The 22565-nt window shown below is 40.1% G+C and overlaps 2 protein-coding genes across 2 annotated transcripts in view; one reads left to right on the top strand and one right to left on the bottom strand.

The window, feature by feature from the left end:
* Window positions 1–39: 39 nt before the first annotated feature.
* Window positions 40–22419, top strand: nek9 (NIMA related kinase 9). The gene is made up of 23 exons (XM_026229354.1): window positions 40–1089; window positions 3423–3600; window positions 3883–3938; window positions 4294–4364; window positions 4450–4555; window positions 6526–6657; window positions 6747–6857; window positions 6933–6997; window positions 7704–7754; window positions 7838–8030; window positions 9830–9974; window positions 12342–12542; window positions 12771–12817; window positions 13112–13273; window positions 14417–14525; window positions 14604–14765; window positions 15619–15786; window positions 16453–16512; window positions 16668–16837; window positions 17431–17571; window positions 17671–17763; window positions 18567–18620; window positions 21204–22419. Exons 1-23 carry the CDS (start codon window positions 904–906, stop codon window positions 21315–21317), a joined length of 2775 nt encoding a protein of 924 aa, XP_026085139.1. The 5' UTR covers window positions 40–903; the 3' UTR covers window positions 21318–22419.
* The window catches only part of angel1 (angel homolog 1 (Drosophila)), a 41454-nt gene continuing 33630 nt past the window's right edge, over window positions 14742–22565 (bottom strand). The window contains exon 11 of the mRNA XM_026229356.1: window positions 14742–14876. The gene's annotated coding sequence lies outside the window, so the exon portion shown is untranslated. The remainder of the gene's footprint in view (window positions 14877–22565) is intronic.

Here is a 22565-nt window from a genome sequence, read left to right as displayed (position 1 = left end):
GTGTGTGGTCAGTATTCAGTGGAGTGTGTCGCTCTCTTGTGGTCGCTCTGTGGAACTAACAACATAAGCTTGAAACTATACATGAGTGTCAAATATACTCATCTGCACAGGTTTATAGGCTGTCATGGTTTGTTCTGCACATTAATATAGTGCAGGGGACGCTGTGTGTGTGTGTCCTGAGAGCATCAGATCTGTCAGCTCGGTGGTGTGTGTTCATGTGTTAATGAGAACTAGAGGAACTCGTCAGGTGATGTCACGTATGAATAAGATGAGCTGAACAAACACGGACAGACCTAAAATGTACAGAAGTGCCAAAGTACTTTTAGCGGACACTATAATATAACTACATAATATAGATGTGTTTGTGTACTAAATGTTGTGTGTAATAACAATGTAACGAGTCGTGCTATCCTTTTCCGTCGTATAATACCGCGTGCAATAGAAGTACCTATTAATTTTACGCTGCACATTATTTTGAAATAAAGCAGTGTGAAATCGAGTCACTTCCGGTTCCTGTGTCGCTTGTCGTCTCTGTCCGAACAGCGGTGTCGACTCTCAAAGATTCACTCGTTCGCTCGATGAATTCAACGGACGCGCACCTGTTCAAAACAAACGCACGGATGAATCGATTCCCTCTCGGAAATGACTCCCAACAGCAACTTCGTCTTGTGTAGTCCAGTTTGGAAAAGAAGAAACGGGGCAGGAGGGAAGTAGTTTACTCCGATTCAAGCGCTGAAAGTGTGTTCGCGCGAGAGTGTGGCGCTCCTGCAGCGCGGATGTGTGCGATCTGAGGCGATCTTCGCGGCGCGGGAGTCAAATCAAGGCTCAGGCCGCACTGAAGCAGGCCCAGATACAACGCGAAGCCTACAGGCGCCACCGCGCGCCGCGTCAAGCGTCAGGAAGATGTCTCTGGATGAGTACGAGCGGCACTACGCCTCTCTGAACTCAGATATAGGATGTGAATCAGTCGGAGGAAGATCATCAACATCTGGAGCTTTCGGCGGAGAAGAGGAGAGACTGCACTACATCCCCATCCGGGTGCTGGGGAAGGGCTCTTTCGGAGAAGCGACGCTCTACAGACGCACTGAGGTGAGACTCATTATATATTCACTTTAGCCGCAATTAAGAGCACACGTCACCGTCAGAGGATGGACACTCGGCTCTGATTGGTGGATTGGGCCACGCCCACTGATAACGAGGGATCTGGATCACTAGTGCTCTGCAGAGCCCCTAATGATGAGGACAAAAAGAGATGCTCTTTCATTTTCTCAGAAAAAGTTGCATTGCATTCACACAAGAAACTCTGGGTTTGCTCACCAATAACAACTTCTGACGTCTATTTCTGATGATTGTTCCAATGTAGTTTGCAAACAGTCATTTAACACTTTAAATTAAATATAATATATATTTTTTTTTGTTTAAAATCAACATTTTATGCCACCAAAATCTTTTTTTTTTTTAATAGGCAGCCCAATGTCTAACCGTCTAATGTATATTAGGGCTGCACAATTAATCACATTTCTAATCCTGATTACAATTATGGATGCCACAATTACACAATCGTTCAGTTATCGTAATGTTATCTTGCCTGCTTAAAGGGGTCATATATGATGCTGCTAAAACAAACATGTTGTATATTTGGTGTAATGCAATGTGCTTTTGCAGTTTAAGTTTAAAAAAACACATTATTGTTGCTCCTCTATGCCTCGTTCTGAAAGCGAGGTGTGCTCTGATTGGCCAGCGGTCTATCCAGTGCGTTGTGATTGGCTGAATCAAGCGTGTAATGGAAATGTCCCGGCACAAGGAGACAAAACCAGTAAAACCCATTAAAAAACAAACCATTTCTTGCATCCAGTTGAGACATAATTACTGATTATGATGACTTATACTGTGTTTTTACCAAGCGGCAACCTCCCGCTCTCTCTCGTGAAGACAACAAGGAAGTGACTAAACCTGTAATTCATCGACTGGCCGCTTGAGGCTGGCTGCAGAAGAGAGTCAGTCCCATAGACTCCTCATGTTAAACTGCCCAACTTTACAGCAGGAAAAAACATGTTTACTGCCTGGTGCAAAAAATTATATAAATTTTGGTTTATATAGCTAGTTTTGCCCTTCATGACAACCTCATAACTTTTGAGGGGGGTGAATTTATTTATATCTCATCTGTTTAAATTATATTAAGGCTTAAAGGTCTGCATAATTAAGGATTGGCCACTTGAGTGACAGGTAGATTGTCGCTGCGGTCGCGCTAGGTGGGCGTGGTTTCAGCAACCAGCTCCCACCTTTTCAATTCACCCATTTTCAATTATCCAGGAGTGACGCGGACCAAAGCAAACTTTATGGAGGAGTTTGTGTTGGCTCTTAACACCTTTGAGTTTCTATTGGTCCGTGGTAATTACGCAGTCGGTGTGTGTGGTCTGAAACTCCACCTTCTTTGAAGCACAATTTATTTTACCCAGTTAATCTCAATCCGTAGAGGACCGAGCATAGAGCAACATCTCCTGAACACACTGGAGTGTGGAACAGCTGAGCTGCACAGATATATCCGCACCTGTACGGTCACTCGCAGACAGACTGTAAAGATTCAGAGAAAGCATTTAATTCCTAGAAAGTAATAGCAACGAAGCTTGGTGCTGATGACCTGGAGTTATGCAAAAAGCGACGCAGAGAAACATCTGAGACAAGTTTCCAAAGCCATGAAAAGGAGAGAGTAAAGATATGAGGTAGCAAGCACCAAATACATGTTTCTAATAAATATTACACCATACTACTACTGCTGTTCTGTCAATAAGTGCATTTAAAGGGGATACAATAAATGAAATGCCAAACCAACATACAATAATACACCTTTGTCTTTATCAAAAGTAAATGCTGACACCACATAACATATAAAAAGGTGTAACAATTATCCAGTTTAATAAAATAAAGTAGCAAACGGACTCCAATATTTGTTTTCCACATCAAGTTATCAGACTGTGAGACATTCACACTTCCCATCAAGGACTGATTATGCTTCGTTTGTATTGTAAACATGATACTCGACTCTGAATCATTATTCTTTAGTCTGTAATAATCTGATCAGTGCCGTCTCACACCTAGATCACCTACACCTCATCCTCTCATGGTTGTTGTGTTTAGTTGATAGACGCGAGCATCAGGAGTCATGTTTATATTGATCTACACCCCTCCTCCGTCAGGGCGGAGGTGTTGGGAAGCTCAGAAACACCGTCATACCGTCAGAAACATATACTCAGCCTTTTCAAACGTCTTTTTTCCCCCAAATGAAGAACGAAAATTTGTGCAGTTATCACAACTGTTTTATGGGATGCCACAAATGTGATTATCCTAAATAAATTACGCTGCCATTTCCCAATTTCCCAAACTTTCCAAGAGTTTGTGTGACTGAGCTGGTTTTGGTGCAGGATAACTCTCTGGTGGTGTGGAAGGAGATCGATCTGAACTGTCTGTCGGACAAGAAGCGCAGAGATGTGATGAACGAGATCAGCATCCTGTCCATCCTGCAGCACAACAACATCATCGCCTACTTCAACCACTTCATGGACAAGAACACACTGCTGATCGAGCTGGAGTACTGCAACGGTACACACACACACACACACAGATACACACACACACAGATACACAGAGAGACACACAGAGACACAGATACACACACACAGAGACACACACACACACACACAGACACATACACAGATACACACACACAGAGTCACACACACACACACACGCATGCACACACACAGAGATACACACACACACACTCACACACACACACACACACACACACACAAACACAGAACAGCAGCTGTACAGCCGTGACGTGGTGTGTGTTTGAGCAGCTGTCTGAATGTGTGTGTGCAGGTGGAAACCTCTACGAGAAGATCAACCAGCAGAAGGGAGTTCTGTTCAAACAGGAGGTGCGTTCACTCCTCGCTCATGACAACATCACCAAAAACAACACCGCAATAACACTTCTGTGCAAAACTCATAACATATCTCATCACATAATGACACTCGCGTCATATCTAGAGGAGAATTAGATTAGAATGGCTACCTGTCTGTGATCTTCAGCGGTTTAGTTTAGCATGCATCAGAAACAACAGAACGTGATTCACATATCATCAAGGCATGCACCACAGCACTTCTGTGAACTGAGAAAAAACTGATAAAATGACATGCATGCAATATGTTTCACTTAAAGGTGGTCTATATATCAATATGATTTTATAATCCCAGTAAATGATAACAGCGTGGTCTCTCTCTCTGTGGCAGGTGGTCGTGTGGTACTTGTATCAGATCGCCGCTGCTGTGGCTCACATCCATAAAGCTGGCGTCCTGCACAGGTAAAGAGAAATCACAGAAGCAGATGATTAGGAGTAAAGCAGCGCCGTTTCCAAACGCTGTGAATGGTGTGTGTTTGCCTTGAAGGGACATCAAGACGCTGAACATCTTCCTCACCAAAACCAACCTGATCAAGCTGGGGGATTATGGGCTGGCCAAGAAGCTGGACTCAGAGTATGCCATGGCTGAAACCGTGAGTCAACCATCACCATCCCACAGGTTTATTAGTCAGCGTCAGCTGGTTTATGTGTCTGAAGCATCTCTGCACTCTCATCGTGAGATTGTGGGAAGGGTAATAGATATAGATAGATATAGATTGTGTGAAGGGTAACATCATCATCGCTCAGCATCACAAAATAAACCCAGGACTGTTTATCACCCTGAACAGGTCTGTTTTATTATAATCTACTATGAAGTCTGAACATCAATCCTGCTTATTACGCTTATTTATCAAATACATAATCAAATGGATATGAAATATTGATTGCAGTTGTTAAAGTTACCCAAACTGGGGTAAAAAAGCTGAAAATGAATTGTGTCATGAAAACATAACAATTTTAAATATAATAATAAATTAAAATATTATTTTTCATTAAATAGTTTTCTCTTTTTTTTTTTTTTTGTAAATCAATTGATTTATTTAAAAGGGCTTCCCAGACTGGGATAAAAAAGCTAAAAATTATTCATAACATATACAAATTTTACATATGAAAATAAAACAATATATATGTATTTACAATATAATATTTATTTGTTTGTTTGTGTAGTTGTTAATTGGGACTTCCTAAACTGGGATTAAAAAGCTACTAAATAAAAGTTCAATAAAATAAAGCAATAGTTTTAAAGGTCCCATGACATGGATTATTGCCTTTTCTTTAAATGCTTTTTAATGTGTCCTTAGGTGTATTTATATTGTTAGTATGATTTTTACATTTAAAATTTAGAAATAAAAAGCATTTTTATATCCTGATATTAGCCCTCTGGCTTGAATGCTCTGTTTGAAGGGGTGTGTCTGCTGTGAGACTCAGAGTAAACCACAACTGTTGTGATATTTTACTATTACAGCTGTCGAGATTAACGAATCGTGGAAGTGTGGATTATATATAAAAAAAAAATTTGATCTTTTCCTATCACATGAAAGGCTGCAGTGATGAGCATTGAGTAGACAGAGTCTGTTTATCGCGTGGATGCAGTGATCTCATCATTATTGCAACACGTTATCTCACAAAATGCTTTCACCACAGCTAACAGCAAACACATGAATACAGTAAGAGCTCCGTTGTGCAGCATAACAGCGTCGTTCATTGTAACGGCAGTTTGGGCAAGTGTGCAGATATACTCGCGATGTGTAACAGCTCCGGAAAAAAGCGAGCTTTCTTTGATCGCTCTCTGTAGTTAAATCACAATTTAAATAACAGATTTGTTTCATGCTACTAAGAGAAACAACGTGAAGTTGATCGTTTAGTCACTGGCTTGATTCACTGATGCATCATTAAACGATTTAGAAAGAAAGTCTGTGTGAACTTGAATGATTAGCTACCCATCAGAAATCACTGATCACAGATCAGGCATTAATGAACACTGTTACTCACTGTTTGTGCCGGTGCTGTCGAATCCATATCATAAAAGTCTGTTTGAAACGCCTGTGCTGACGTTGCGACTGAATTATATGTAAATATTTGGGTGGGCAAAGCAGAGAAAGGGGAGGTTACAATTCTCGTTACAACGTCACAACGAGGAGATTCAAGATCAGCCCGTTTGAGCTTCCATTTTCTCAAAGGCAGAGAAAGATAGAAAAATATTGATTTACACCGATTCAAATTTCTAGAAACTTGGGGACCATATACAGGCTAGGGGAACTCATATTAATCTTAAAAAACCTCAGAAAGTGAAATTTTCATGTCATAGGACCTTTAAAATGGAAACATTAAAAATAAAACAGTAGAAATGTAGAAAGTGACTGTTAACAGACATCAGAGAACGGTGATGGAAATATTACAATTACAATAGTAGAAGTAAAATAAAGTAAGCGTTTTTCTCTCAGTGATCTTTGGCTTCACATCCCTTGAACTGTGTGATTCATACAGACGTTTTCCTTCAGAGGATTTCTTCTCCCTCGTTTCTCCTCTGCCCCTCACTGAGCCGATGTGTTTTGTTCTCCAGTGTGTCGGTACGCCGTACTACATGTCTCCTGAACTGTGTCAGGGAGTGAAGTACAACTTTAAATCAGACATCTGGGCCATGGGCTGTGTCTTGTTTGAGCTGCTGACCCTCACCAGGACCTTTGACGCCACCGTAAGCTCCTGTTCATCTCAAACGTTCACAAACACTCCTTCATTAGACTGAGATCCCCTCAGTGACGTATGATAACCATGTGTTCCCAGAATCCTCTGAACCTGTGTGTGAAGATTGTCCAGGGAAACTGGACCATGGAGATCAACTCGGAGGATTATACACCTGACCTGATCAAGCTGGTGTACGAGTGTTTAGATCAGGTAACGCTGTGTTACAGCTCACTGTGTGTGTGTGTGCTGATGTTATAATGACGCTCGTGTGTGTCCATGATCAAGGACCCGGAGAAAAGGCCGACGGCGGAGCAGATTCTAGAGCAGCCCGTCATCTCTCTAGTGAGAGCGTGAGTGAACCCTCAATCAAAAGACACAAACAATTCCTGTTATTAGGACCATTCCATTATTAACTTCATTTAATTAATTTTTTTTTAATATGTTTATAGATTTTTATTTTATTCCTTGTTTTAATTCTATTTATGCATGTTTATTTTAATTGTATTAGTATTAATTTTTATCTTTTGATTACATTTTTTTACTACTTTACATTATTAGTATTTATGTACTATAACTATTTTAATTTCATAAAATGTTATCTTATTTAATTGTTCTTGTTTTTGTTTTATGCATTTAAGTTTTCTTTATTTTAATTTCATTTATTTGCTGATATTTTTTTTATTAAATTCATTTTATTTGTTTATATGAATTGTTTATTATGAATCAAAAAACAAAAATACTTGGTTTTTAGGACCATTCAGATTATTATTAATATTATTATTTTTATTTTTTTTTCATTTTTATTTTTATTTTAATAATTTTCTTTATTTTTCTTTTAATATTTTTGCTTACTTTTTTTATTCCTTATTTTAATTCAATTTATTTCAGTTTTGCTATTGATTTTAATTGTATTTATTTATTTTATTTATTATTTTACTTTATTATTTGTTTATCTTGTATTTCTTTACTGTAATTATAACTACTGTAATTATTTATTCATTTATTCTATTTATCTCGTGTGTGTGCGTGTGTGCGTGTGTGTGTGTGTGTGTTTAGAGAGCTGGAGGAGAGGGTGGCGACGCTTAATTCAACCATCAAGAAACCCAGGTAGGTCTCGAGTGTTTTCCAGCAGAGTGTCAGTGTTTCTGGGGTTGTTGTTCGTTCTGAGCAGTGTGGTTTGGTGGTCTGAGGTTGAGTACGGCGACAGACACAGCGGTGGCGGTGGTGACGACGCGCTCGAGGGAGGTGTATTTCTGGGGCGGAGGGAAGTTCACTCCTCAGAAGCTGGACATGTTTAAGGGCGGCAGCAGCGCTCAGCACGTCTGCGCTGGAGAGACACACTTCGCTGTAGTGACCGTCGAGAAGGAGCTGTACACCTGGGCCGTAAGTGTGCTTTATATCACACCCCACACTCACATCTGGAGTCATATTACAGGAAGATCTGTAATGGAACATGATGACTGATAATTTATTGAATCCATGTGCATCTGATCATATATATCCGGAGTCCAAGATCATGAGATGCATTATTTGAATGCTCAGCGAAAGAGATGTGGTGAATGTATGAACTAGCTTTTCTGCATCAGGAACAGGGAACGTTCTGTAGCGTGGTGATATTTATAAGATGGAAGAATGCTGTTGCTGTATAATATTACACTATAATAGTCATCCAATCATATACATTTTAACACACTCTGTTAGCTTAGATAATTTAGAAGTTGAATCAGGTCTCGTTGAGATATATAGCTGAGTATCATCAGCATAACAGTGGAAACTAATCCCGTATTTTCTAATAATATTACAGAGGGGCAACATGTATATTGAAAATAGAAAGTGCCCTAGGACGGATCCTTGTGGTACTCCATATTTTACTGGTGATAAATGAGATGACTCCACATTTAAATAAACAAAATGGTAGTGATCGGACAGGTAGGATCTAAACCATCTTAGAGCCTGCCCTTAAATACCTGTATAGTTTTGTAATCGATCTATGAGTATGTCATGATCTATGGTGTCGAACGCAGCACTAAGATCAAGTAAAACTAGAAATGAGATGCAGCCTTGATCTGACGCAAGGAGCAGGTCATTTGTAATTTTTAATTGTAAAAAAACAAATGCAGTTTCTGTGCTATGGTGGGACCTGAAACCTGACTGAAATTCTTCTTTTTTACATTTTTTTGCTAGTTGACATTTCCCACAGTACTTCTTCATGTAATCAAATAACTAAAACTAAAATGTAGATATAATAATAGTAATAAAAACTATATAGTCAAAGTTAAAAACATATTGTTTACTATTTAAATTATAAATGATTTTATTTGAATTATTAATTTATTTTTTATTTTATATTAATTTTGTTATTGGTTTATATTGTATTGTTTTGGGGAAGTCGTTGGCCTAGTGGTTAGAGAGTTTGAGTTTGAGTCTCTGGCCGGCAATACCACGACTAAGGAGTCCTTGAACAAGGCACCGAACCCCCAACTGCTCCGCAGGCACCGCAGCATGAATGGCTGCCCACTGCTCCGGGTGTGTTTTCACGGTGTGTGTGTGTGTTCACGGTGTGTGTGTGCACTTTGGATGGGTTAAATGCAGAGCACGGATTCTGAGTATGGGTCACCATACTTGGCTGACTGACACTTCACACTTGTGTTTATTTATTATAATTATTTGATTTTTGGTTAAATTATAATTATTATTATTTTTTTTTTGATGATTTCTGTTTTATGCATTTAAATTCTATTACATTATTTTAATTGTACTAATTTATTTTATATTCTTTATATTCTTTTATATTCTTTATATTAATTTATTTATTTATCGGTTTTGCTATTTTGTTTTATTTTAATTTTTTATTTAAATATCATTATTTAACTGAAATTATAATGAAAACAAAATATAAAAATAAAAATAACATTATTCAAAATATTAACATAAACTACAACAGCATCTGAGTTATACTAATAGTTCAAGTCCAAGCTGGGACAAGTCCTGATCACATTAATTCAAAATGAACAAAAAATATATACATAAAAATAGAAATAAAAGCAGTGCAGAATAAAGCAAAAAATAAAACAGAGAAATTCCACAAATGAAATGCAAAAGCATGAAACAGATTGTTCCCCGTGTCAGCAGAGGACACAGAGCTGAAGAGACAGAGACAGATGTGCTGTTTGTTTCTACAGAGCGTTCAGGGAGGAGCCAAGATGGTGGGTCAGCTGGGTCACGGAGACCAGGCCTCGTACCGTCAGCCGCGGAGAGTGGAGCGTCTGCAGGGCAAAGCCATTCGACAGGTGTCCTGCGGAGCCGACTTCACCGCCTGCGTCACCGGTGAGAGTCTCTCTAACCACAGACGTGATGTACACTAGCATTCAGGAGTCTGAATTTATCATTTATAGATTTCAAATAGATGCTGTTCTTTTGATGAACTTTCTGTTCATCTATGGATCCTGAAAAATTTTAGGTCAAGTCACCTTTATTTATAAAGCGCTTTAAACAAATCCGATCGAGTCAAAGCAACTGAACAACATTTATTAGGGTGTGTCAATAATGCAAAATGACAGGAAAGGCAGACGTACATGGTGCGGGCGAACATGGTGCGTACAGTCGTACGAGCTTGCAGACGACTTTTTCTATCGGGAGAAAATTGCAGATGCTCGCATGGTCGCAGCTCGTACCGTTTAAGAACAATAGCGGCCAGAGAACGTTACAAGTATCTCCCGATAATTTTGTCAAAAGAAACCGGGCGCTGTCGGTTTAAATTTGTGGCATATGTGCGGTTGAACGAGACGATCTGGCGATCCATCTGAAGTTGACCAATCAGAAAATGATAAAACTCACATATTATGTCTATAAATAGTTTATTGAGTAGGGATGTCAACGATTAATCGATGATCGGTTAATTGTCGATAAGAGAATGATCGATTAAATCTGTTGATGGTCAGTTAACTGATTTAATGTAGAGATGTTTTTAGTTTTTTTTTCAGCTGTTTCGATCGTGTCGGAGTCTGGATCACATGTATATTCTAGCGATTCAAACTTACATCAGTCTGTTCATTATCCAAATAAAATACAGTCAACTAAACGTTTCAAAGGTTACACTGGTCAGTTTAAATAGACAATAGTATACCGGTCCTCTCTGCTGTTCCAAGAACGTTTTTGCTCATATGAAGAGGATCATCATTTCCGTCTATGTGCGAATGTGTAAGTAGTTTACATTATAAATAATAGTTTAACATTCAAATACAATGTGAATATGCAAACATTTGGATTTGTGCTGAATGAGACATGCGCAGTAATCTCCAAATAAATCTAGCCAAACCCGCGCTCGCTCGTCCTCGTCTGCACGCGCTGTCATGATCTAATGCACTGTATGATGGATTTTTAAAAACAAATAGGTTAGGCCTACTGGAACATGTTCCAGAACAGAATCCAGCAGGACCAGATTAATCTGAGCACCAGTGTTTTGCTGCAGCAGTCACACAAACCACAGTTACGTTTGGGATCATTTAATTTTAAAAGCCATAATGTCATTTGAAAACATTGCAATTGTGTTTTAAAATACAACCATGTAAAGAGAAGCGTTCAGCGGTCTCCATGCCAAAAAACAGTCAACAAAGTAAATTGATCTCAAACGTATGTCTCACTCTCTTCATTTTATCAAATGATCATAATCACATCTATTCATTTTATAATCCTGCTACTAGCATTTTATTCAGACTAAAACCCCATTAATTAAAGTGAGAAAGTTAAATAAAATTACTCGATAGTAGGGATGTTAAATATTGATTATTTCCATGATCAATTGTCATTTAAATTAATGATCAATTAATCGATTCATCATTAACCATAATGCGTGTGTTATGTAAGTAATTTTAGTTAAGTATAAAGCTCTATTTTTTTTTACTTGTTATTCCAAATTGTGCCAAATTTGCTGTTCGTCATTATGAATGAAAATACTGTACCAGTTTTATTTCTGGCAAAACAACTAGAAATTCTGAAATAGCCTTGTCACCTCCAGATGCTTTTCTCTGCTTTCCAGTCATTCTTTTTGCCATGTCTTCGTTTATTTTTTTGGACCATATTATCATGAATGGCGCAAAACGTAATGCTTACATCAGAGTTTGTAAAATCGTAGTAAATTATTGTCTATAAATTATAAACTCAATCGTGAGGTGTGCGAGGGCTCACGAAGTTCCCATGCTCAGAATCGCATCTTGTAGTTCATCATTGAGTGTATCACACTTTCTTGAACAATATGAAGCTACTTAACTTCCTTATTATTAATAAGAATTGACAATCAAAAATAACTGAGCACCAAATCGCCAAAATATATAAAATAGAAAAATAGTAGATAATTTATAATAGAAAATAGTTATTTTAAATTGGCATAGTATTTCACAATATTACTGTTTTTTTTTTTTTTTTTTTTTTTTTTTTGCCATTTATGTATTTTAATGTGAATCTGTATTGTTAATATTTTACATTTAACAAATATTTAGGCTGATTATTATATTATGTTTTTTTTCACAAACATTTATAAATCATTCCCACCCCAAACTTTTAAATGTTGGAGTATTATTCATATCTAAATATCAACAAGTCAGAGGTAAGATGGGAATGATTTGGCGTCGTCGGGAGGATCTGTGTGTTTGGTGTAGTGTCTGTGTGACGAGTGTCTCATGGTTCCTCCGGCAGACGAGGATCAAATGTACATGTTCGGCTCTGATTACTACGGCTGTGTGGGTGTGGAGAACGAGTTGGGAATGGAGGTGCTGGAGCCGGTGCTGCTGGACTTCTTCCAGGAGCGTCCGGTGCGTCAGGTGTCCTGCGGGGACAATCACGTGGTGGCACTGACCCGCAGCGGGGACATCTACTCCTGGGGCTGCGGAGAGCACGGTGAGCACGGTCACAAGACCACAGGCACTTCCTGTCACATGACCACAGGCACTTCCTGTCACATGACCACAGGCACTTCCTGTCACAAGACCACATGCACTTCCTGTCACATGATCACAGGCACTTCCTGTCACATGACCACAGGCACTTCCTGTCACATGACCACAGGCACTTCCTGTCACATGATCATAGGCACTTCCTGTCACTGACGATTCTTTCCCTCCGCAGGTCGACTCGGGCTGGACTGTGAGGACGATTTCTCCTCTCCAATGCAAGTGAGAGAGATTAGTATTTTTAACATGAAATACCTTTAAAAAAGTTTTTATTTCTGTTTCCAGTTTGCGTTTAATTTTAGTTTAGTAATTTTGCTTTAGTAATTTTGCTTTGTTGTTTATCGAAATGCATTTTACTCACTGTACATGCAGCTTTGATGAGCTGGTAACACTGTAAGGTCAGGTGATGGATGTAAGGATGTAAAGTAGCTGGAGCTGTACTTTAACACCTTCACGATCAGTGATACAGCATTATACTCAGATATTTGGTGTGTAATGTCTGCTTCTCGCCTGCAGGTGGAGGTTCCTAAAGGTGCCACCATTGACTCTGTGTACTGCGGCAGCGACAGCACCTTCTTCCTCACCGAGTCTGGAAAGGTCTTAGCCTGCGGGAACAATGAGCTCAACAAGCTGGGTCTTAATCAAGGCTTCTCTGGAATCAAAAACCTCACAGGGGAAGTATGTACTGCAACGAGCGTGATCCTGATCTCATGCACCGCTGTATTCAGCAGCTCCCGTCCAAACCCCAGTGACCTAGTGAGACTGAGCTGCCAATTAGGGCTGTTGATGGGCCAATTAATTAGTCTGACTGAGAAATTACCCCCCAAAAGATAGAGTCTTTGTGTTAGATAAGGAAAAACAATGAATAGATATTACAGAAAGTCGCTTTTTAGAAGTAAATAATTAGATTCACCATCAATATGTAAATGTAAATTTAAATAATACATTTTAAAAAAATGTAGCAAAACTTTCAGTGCCAGTAGGTGGCACCGAGACGCTGTCTAAATAAGGGAGTCACTGAATAATTCACTCAACCGATTCCTTCAAACTAAGTGAATGAGTCAATGAATCATTCCCTCATCCGATTTCTTCAAACTGTAAGTGAATTAATCACTGAATCAATCACTCAAACGATTCCTTCAGACTAAGTGAATGAGTCACTGAATCAATCAAATGATTTCTCCAAACTGTGTGTGAAGTAGTCACTGAATCATTCACTCAAGTGATTCCTTCAAACTGTAAGTGAATGAGTCACTGAATCATTCACTCAAGTGATTCCTTCAAACTGTAAGTGAATGAGTCACTGAATCATTCACTCAAGTGATTCCTTCAAACTGTAAGTGAATGAGTCACTGAATCAATCATTCAAGTGATTCCATAAAACTGTATGTGAACGAGTCATTGAATTATTCACTCAACTGATTCCTTCAAACTGTAACTAACTCTCCTAATTAATGACTCACTCAGTTCGTTCAAAACCATGGATTCAGTAACAAACTGAGCAAAACAGATTTTATTGTGTCTAAAATGTAACACAATAGTAACTTAAGATAGAACTGTTGTATTAATGAGCATCACATTTGCAGTGGTGCAGATATTGGGGGGAAAGAACAGCACTTGCTGGTGTGATATTGCTAAAATACATCATATGATATAAATATCAGAGGGTTTTTCATCACACAGTCAGTGTTAGATGACAGACAGCTCTTACTGGGATGGCTGCGTTAAATGCGATATATAATTAGTATTTATTAATAATAAATAATGTTCCCTAATCTATCACACTAATCAACAGCTGTGCTATCATTACACTTTGTCTAGGGTTATCAGGGGATCCCGTACACCACCACCCTCACGCTGGTCAAGCAGCTCTCGCGCTTCAAGATCCAGTTCATCGCTCCGGGAAAGACACACACGGCTGCTATAGACGGTGCGCTTCACCTGCATCTCATGTTACTGCTGATGCTCTGATGATTGAGGCTCATGGTGTGTGTGAATGACTGTGCAGAGCGCGGCCGTCTGATGACCTTCGGCTGTAATAAGTTCGGCCAGCTAGGAGTGAAGGACTTCAAGAAGCACCAGGGTGTGCAGATCCTCGTGGGGCCCTTCGGAGGGAAGTTCGTCACCAAGGTGTCGTGTGGAGACGGATTCACTATCGCTGCCACCGAGGGTGAGAGCAGCAGCTCAGAAACACTCTTACACTTCACTTCAGGTTTCTCAAAACCTCTTGATTCAAGGCTTCTGCTGAAGAGCAGTCTAAATGATCCAGACATATGGATTTCTGTGGAAGACTTTTTATTGAATTAATTGAAGAGTTGTAGCAGACAGTGAAGGAGAAGCATCATCACTCGTTAATCTCTGGTTTAACCTCTTGAAGTTAGTTCGTGGATGTCCATTTTACAATAAGGTTCATTAGTTAAATACTTTATTAAACATGACACAACACGTCTACAGCAATAATTAATCTTAGCTAATCTTAATTTCATTTACTAATGCATTATTGAAAATAAATAACTTAACAACTTTATTTTCAATAACTAACATTAACAAATACTGTCATAAATTCATTGCTCATGGTTTGTTAATGCATAAACTAATGGAGCCTTATTGTAAAGTGATGCCTAGATTTTATTAATATTTTGAATTGGCTTTTTTTAATTTCGTTTTCGTTTTAATTTGAGTAAAATAATGAAAATTACTTTTGTTTTTTAAGCTTTAGTTTTTATTTATTTATTCATGAGCTCTTGTCAGTTAGTTGTCAAGTGAACATTTCGAGTTTTTTGGTTAGTTTCAGTTTTTCATCTAATATTTCTATTGCATTATTGTATCTTTTATTTTGTATACATCAAAATATTATGAATATAAAAAAAAATCATCTCAGTTGACAATAATAATCCTGGAGCAAAGCTGCAATCTAGACAAAGATGGAGCGCAAACATTGGAGGCTTTCCATGTGTTCAGTGTGTGTTGTTTGACAGTTTTCTTCATCTGTAATCTGAATATCTGTGCTGTGTTTTCCTCAGATAATCAGATCTTCGCGTGGGGGAACGCAGGGAACGGCCGTCTGGGGATGCCTCCTGATAAAGGCTTCGGCTCCGAGGTGTGTCCCGCTCTTCCTCGGCCCATCTTCGGCTCGCTGCACCACGTGCCGGATCTGTCCTGCAGGGGCTGGCACACCATCCTCATCATGGGTCAGTGGAAGATCAACTAAACCAGCCTATGTGTGTGTTTGTGTGTGTGTGTGTGCTCTTGTTTTTGTGACATATCAGGACACAACTCTGTATAATGACATGGGTATGACACAGGTATTATAATGAGAGGGTGACTTATGAGGACATAACCCATGTCCCCATTTTTCAAAACGCTTATAAATCATACAGAATGAGTTTTTTTGAGAAAATAAAAATGCACAAAGTTTCCTGTGAGGGTTAGGGTTAGGTGTAGGGTTGGTGAAGGGACATAGAATATACAGTTTGTACAGAATAAAAACCATTACACCTATGGGATGAACACACTTTTCACAAAAACAAACGTGTGTGTGTGTGTGTGTGTGTGTGTGTGTGTGTGTGTGTGTGTGTGTGGCCTGCACTCAGATCCAGCTCCAGTTCTGGTTTCAAATCTAACTGATTGAACTTCCACAACCTTGTGTTCCTGTGTATTGGGATCGAGCCCAGTGCATTATGGGTGTTGATGTTTCTCTACCTTTTTGGCAAAGGAAAACATCCCTGCCCTTTCTCTCTGTTTCATCTTGTCCTGTAGATCATTTCTACTGCTAGTTGTATTAAACTCAATCTAGCTGGTGGTGAATTCTGATTGAAATGAACATGTTTTAAGTTCCTGTTAATGTTCACTCACAGAAAAAGTCCTGAACTCCAAAACGATCCGTTCAAACAGCAGCGGACTGTCTATTGCAAGTGGTAAGATCAAATATTTTTTGTTGTTGTTATTATTTATTTATGTTTAAGAACCAGAGATACTATTATTATTTTAAATAAAAAATAATAATTAGTTTTTGGTTACATACATGTGTGTTTGTGTGTGTGTGTGTGATGATGTGTTGATGCTGGCACAGGTCAGGGCTCGACGTCCACCGTGGATCTGGAGACGGACTCGGCCACAGACTCGGAGCTGCGTGAGGGCATGCTGGGACGGACCGTGGAGGCCGATATGGACGACAGAGGTCTAATCTTCTCCTTGGACAGCAAGACCAACGAGAGCTCGTGCCCCTCATGGCTGCAGAAGGTGAACGCACATCTAACACACATGTTGCTGTTCAGGTAAAAGCATCTTGATCTAAGAATCGTCAGACATTTGTACTGGAGAACAAGACTGAGATGATCTGTGATCAGAAGCTACAGCTGAAGTTATTTGAAGCAGAGCTATTCAAATCATAAGCTAACGAAAGGAAGTTGTAAAGTGCAAGTTATCATGTGCCAAAAACACTGCAAAACTGATGCTTTACCTTGGTATTCATGTCTTGTTTCCAGTACAAGTTTCTAAACCATCTTAAATCAAGATATATTTACTAGAGAAGCCAAAATTACATTAGAAAATCTTAATTAAGAGGGATTTAAGTGCTTAAAACAAGAACAAAACCTGCCAACAGGGTTAGAAAAAATAAACTTTGTTCTGGTTTCATGCAAAATCTCCCGAAGTCTCAGGGCCAGATTTAATAATCAGGACAAATCAGCGTGAGAGTGTAATCTCCTGAAAGAGCCAGTTGAAACGAGAAGTTTTCTTCAGCTGGTCTTCGAAGGTCTTGATGAAGCCCCACAGCCGGTCTGTGAGTGTGTTTCACAGCAGTCTGTTGTGTGTGTGTGTGTGTGTGTGTGCAGGAGCTGCTGGACGCCGAGTTCATCCCGATGCCGCAGGATTCCCAGGACTCCATCGAGCCGCTGACCAAGCCCTACAGCGAGAGCGCCACGCTGCCCTACGAGGAGCTGGACCAGATCAAGGCCACGGGAAAGAGTCTGATGGTACGTGTCACACGGTGGTTAGTGGCCAGTGTTTGAGCCGATGCTGGCTGTCAGCGCTCAGAAATGAATGTGTGACTGTGTGTTGTGTGTGTTGTGCAGCCGGCTGCGTGTGTGGATTACGAGCGGATGAACGGCGTGGAGACGGGTCACTCTGAGCAGAGCTGCTGTGGGGCGAGCGTGGAGCTAACACAAGTACGCTTCACACGTCTGACACACAAGACACTGCCTTCTTCAGCACACGCACGACCCCAGAGCCACGGTTATTACTACTGTGGGCTCAAAATAACAACTAAAAACACAACTACATCCATTACCTGAAATAAAATTAATAAAAAATTGTTTTAACATATGTATTAAACGTATTTTATTTTTATCTAGAGCCTCATTTTGATTTAGATGTCCTAAAATAAATCAAACTTAAAATAAATCAATTAAAACTGCAGTATATAGATATTAAGAAATCTATATCTATATACAATTTCTAATATCATCTGAGTATGGTTTGTTAGGAGGAAAATCCAGAATCTGAGGGAGCAAAAAAATCTAAATATTGAGAAAAACATCTTTAAAGTTGTTCAAATTAAGTCCTTAGCAATGCATATTACTAATCAAAAATTAAGTTTTTATATATTTACAGTAGGACATTTACGAAATATCTTCATGAACATGATGTTTACTTAATATCCTAATGATTTTTGGCATCAAAGAAAAAAGTATAATTTTGACCCATACAAAATATTGTTGTCTGTTGATGCATATATACCCCAGAGACTTAAAACTTTTGCTCCAGGGTCACATATAGGATGAATTTAGTTTCAGCTCTACAGATCACAATAGCGATACTAAAATAACACAGATGGACACAAATACTGTTTTTTACACACTATGTAGAAGAGAGAGAGAAGAACCGTAGAGAGGCTAAATTTCAAGCTCATTTTTGAACAGTGTGTGAAAGTTGAGGAATATGATGATTTGCCTGCCATTTTATCTTACAGCTCAGAGAAACAGTGAACCGGCAGGAAGCCCAGATTCAGCTGTTACAGAAACAGGTGAGTTAAATCTGTCTGAGCACTAATAGAGAGACACCTGTGCTGGAAACACTTACAGCAAGCAGCTGTGAGACTCATGTCACCACTGTCACCATCTCAGAGGAACACGAATAGATCACTGAGAAATGAACATGCGTTCATCATCATGTCATCCCAGATCAGGAGGAGTGTGTGTCTTCATCAGGTTTGTAGAAATGTAGCATTGCATCAGTGTCTCATCAATGGATGCTCTGCAGTGAATGGGTGCCGTCAGAATGAGAGTCCAAACAGCTGATAAAAACATCACAATAATCCACAGCACTCCAGTCCATCAGTGAACATCTGGAGAAGACAAAAGATGAAACACATCCAGCATTAAGATGATTTGAACTATAATCCATAATAACACTTCCTCCAGTGCATCTGCTGTCGTCTCAGACACATATGTGTTTAGAGGTGTTTAAACGCTGCTTGATCTGTGCAGATTTCTCTCCTGATTCAGACCAGAACACTATGGTGTCAGAGTGCAGAGATCAGTAAGGAGACAGCTGTAGGGAAAACCTGTTTCTGAACCTGCTGGTCCTGGTCCGGAGGCTCTTGAAGCACCTCCCGGAGGGCAGGAGGTTAAACAGTCTGTGGTCAGGGTGAGAGGAGTCCCTGATAATGCTGCGAGCTTGTCGTAGACAGCGTTTCCTCTGGATGTCCTCAAGAGCAGGAAGTGGTGTCCCTGTGATGCGTTGGGCAGTTTTCACCACCCTCTGCAGTGCCTTGCAGTCAGCCACTGAACAGTTTCCATACCAGACTGTGATGCAACTGGTTAAGATGCTCTCGATCACACAGGTAAAAGTTCACCAGGATGGTTGAAGACAGCTTCTTCGGTGTCCTGAGGAAGTAGAAGCGCTGGTGAGCCTTCTTGACCAGGCTGGAGGTGTTTGTGGTCCAGGACAGTTCCTCCGAGAAGGTGGTTCCCAGGAACTTGAAGCTGGAGACACGTTAAACGACCATCTCGTTAATGTGGATGGGGTCATGCGTGCTTCCTTTCTTCTCCCTGAAGTCCACAATGAGCTCCTTTGTCTTGCTGGTGTTAAGGAGCAGGTTATTATCAGTGAACCATGTGGCTAGGTGCTGTACCTCTTGATGAGGCCAATTACCGTGGTGTCATCTGCAGACTTAATGATGGAGTTGGATCCATGCACAGGCTTGCAGTCGTGGGTGTAAAGGGAGTAGAGGAATGGGCTCAGCACACAGCCCTGTGGTACGCCAGTGTTAAGTGTGATGGTGGTGGAGCAGGTGTGTCCTGACCTAACATGCTGAGGCCTGTTGGTCAGAAAGTTCATAATCCAGTTGCAGAGGGACGTGTTAATGTCCAGGTCTCCAAGTTTTGTGGTCAGCTTGGAGGGAATGATGGTGTTAAATGCTGAACTGAAGTCAACAAACAACATCCTAACATACGTGTTGTTATTGTCCAGGTGTGTGAGTGCAGAGTGCAGCACTGTGCATCCTGCATCCTCTGTGCTCCTATTGCTACAGTAGGTAAACTGATGTGGGTCCAGTGTGGGTGAGAGTCAGTCCTTGAGGTGTGCTAGAACCAGTCGCTCGAAGCACTGCATAATGATGGGTGTGATCGGACATCTGTGGAGGTGAGTTTGAGGGGTTGGTGGTGTGCTGAGGGTGTGATCTTGGTGGCTGTCTCCTTGCTGTCACAGTTGAAGCGAGCATAAATGTAATTTAGCTCGCTAAGGAAAGAGACGTCCGCCATGACCGTTGGAGCGGAGTTGCTTGACTTGTAGTCGGTGATGATCTGGATGCCCTGCCACATGCATCGGGGGTTAGAGTTGGAAAAGTGTTCCTCTACCTTCAGCCTGTAGCAGTACTTGGCCTTTTTGATGCCCCTTCTCAGGTTAGCCCTGGATTTGTTGTAGTCCTGAGCGTCATCTGACCTGAAGGCAGTGTAGTGGGCTTTCAGCAGAAGTCGCACCTCCTTAATCATCCCTGGCTTCTGATTAAGGTTAGTTGTGATCTGTTTTTCTGTTGTAACACTGTCAATGGTGGTGTTGATGTGATCCAGTACAGAGAAGGGATAGATGTCAATGTCCATGTGAGAAGGTATGGTGGTGGGTGGGGGGGGGGGGTCACGATGTAAGCTCCATCTGTGTTTGTGTAAACATGATCCAGACTTTTGTCTCCTCTAGCGTGGCAGAAAACATGTTGATGGGATTTGGGGAGCACTGTCTAAAAGTTGGATCGTGATGTTTTATCAGCTGTTTGGACTCTCATTCTGACGGCACCCATTCACTGCAGAGCATTCATTGATGAGACACTGATGCAGTGCTAAATTTCTACAAACCTGATGAAGAAACAAACTCATCTTGATCTCAGATGAACTGAGGGTGAACACATTTACAGATTTTCATTTTTGGCTGAACTGTTCCTTTAGGGGTTGGTCAGATCACTAAAGGATGTGTGGATTTATGAACAGCAGAATGAGGGATCTAGAAATGTGTCATTAGCAGTTTACTATCCCTCAGATCTCATGCTCCGCTGAATGTGTTATTCCAAGCTAACAAGGCATGATTGGTTTTTCTGTAAATGTTTGTTTGTCAGTTCAACGATCAGCAGAAGGAGAACGAGAGACTGTGGAGAGCCATTGAGCGCCTCAGAATAGACGCTGGACTCCAGGACATCAGTCAAACCCACGGTTCTGCCCTTCAGGAGTGAGAGATCAGTCAACCCTGTTACTAGTGCGTACAGTGTGTTCAGTGCTCAGTCCAGACAGATTCAGGGGGTTTCCTTCGAATCATTAGTGCCTTTTCAAAGTCATAACCAAAGACTGTGTGAGTTCTCTTAATGCTGCTATTGTCAAGCCAAAGCGCTCCGTATCTTTTAGTGTGTGACGCTGAAGTGTGAGTGTTTTATCTGGGAACAGCACTGAAAAACAGCAGTTTAATCATGAGACTATCCCTCCAGAGTGAATGTAAGAAAAGTGTCATAAACAGTTCGCTTCAGTCCACACGGGTTTAATGCTTTCATGTTTAACATTCAACACCATTTTTTTTTTACAAATTGAGCTGAAAAGTGCCTCTATGTTAGTTTTTCTTCAGAGTATCAGTGTTAATGTCATTTGTACAGTGTTCTGTGGTTGCGGTCTGTTATTCTCACAGGTTTTGTCTTTCCTATGCAAGCAGGTCTGGTGCGTTTCGAACACAGATTCTTCTGAACACACTTTAAAGCTGTTTCATGTATGAATGTGAAGCTATAGTTTAGTTTATCTGCATCATTGGACAGGACGCAGACGTTGCATGTCTGGTTTCCTCTGTACAATGTCTGCTGACTTGCCGAGATGTAAACTAAAGTCCATGTGTCAAGTGAAAGCTTTGGAGTATTTCACATTTAAATCAGAGTAAGTGTGTCGTGCAAACACACAATGTGTCAAAACTACTGAAATTCTTGTATTTTCATTTCTTTAGCATTCTTTTGAGTATGTTGCCAAATATGGGGGAATGACACCAAGTTTATGCAACTATTATGTGGAGCAAAGGTAAGACGCAGCACTTACACGTTGAGTCTCGGAGACAGATGGCTTAGGGTCAGAGAAACTGCAGTCAGACTCTGTATTGCATTGACTTTTGCATGTTTTTAAAGCTAATGCAACCAGATGTGTTTTTGTTTTTGTCTTTTATTCAGTAATTCTCCATTTTCTACACTCTGAAATTGAAATTGAGACTTGCTTTTGAGATGTCTTTGTGCTTCATACACCTGTATCAGACAATGACTGATGCACATTTTTAATAAATAAAAAAAAGGGTGAGGCTAAATGTCAGACTGATGCTGGGGTCATTTTTGATGTTTTAATGTTTCACAGTACTTCTGGTTTGGTTTGGAGTGGCTTTTCTCAAAATCTGTGATGCTTTTGTCTGGGAAAAGCCAACCAATAATTATGTATTTGTTAAGTCCAGTATGCCTAGA

The sequence above is a fragment of the Carassius auratus genome, chromosome 42 (genome assembly GCF_003368295.1).
Source record: "Carassius auratus strain Wakin chromosome 42, ASM336829v1, whole genome shotgun sequence".
Taxonomy (NCBI): domain Eukaryota; kingdom Metazoa; phylum Chordata; class Actinopteri; order Cypriniformes; family Cyprinidae; genus Carassius; species Carassius auratus.
Note: the sequence above shows the minus strand (reverse complement) of the source record. Positions and strands in the feature narration are given on the sequence as shown.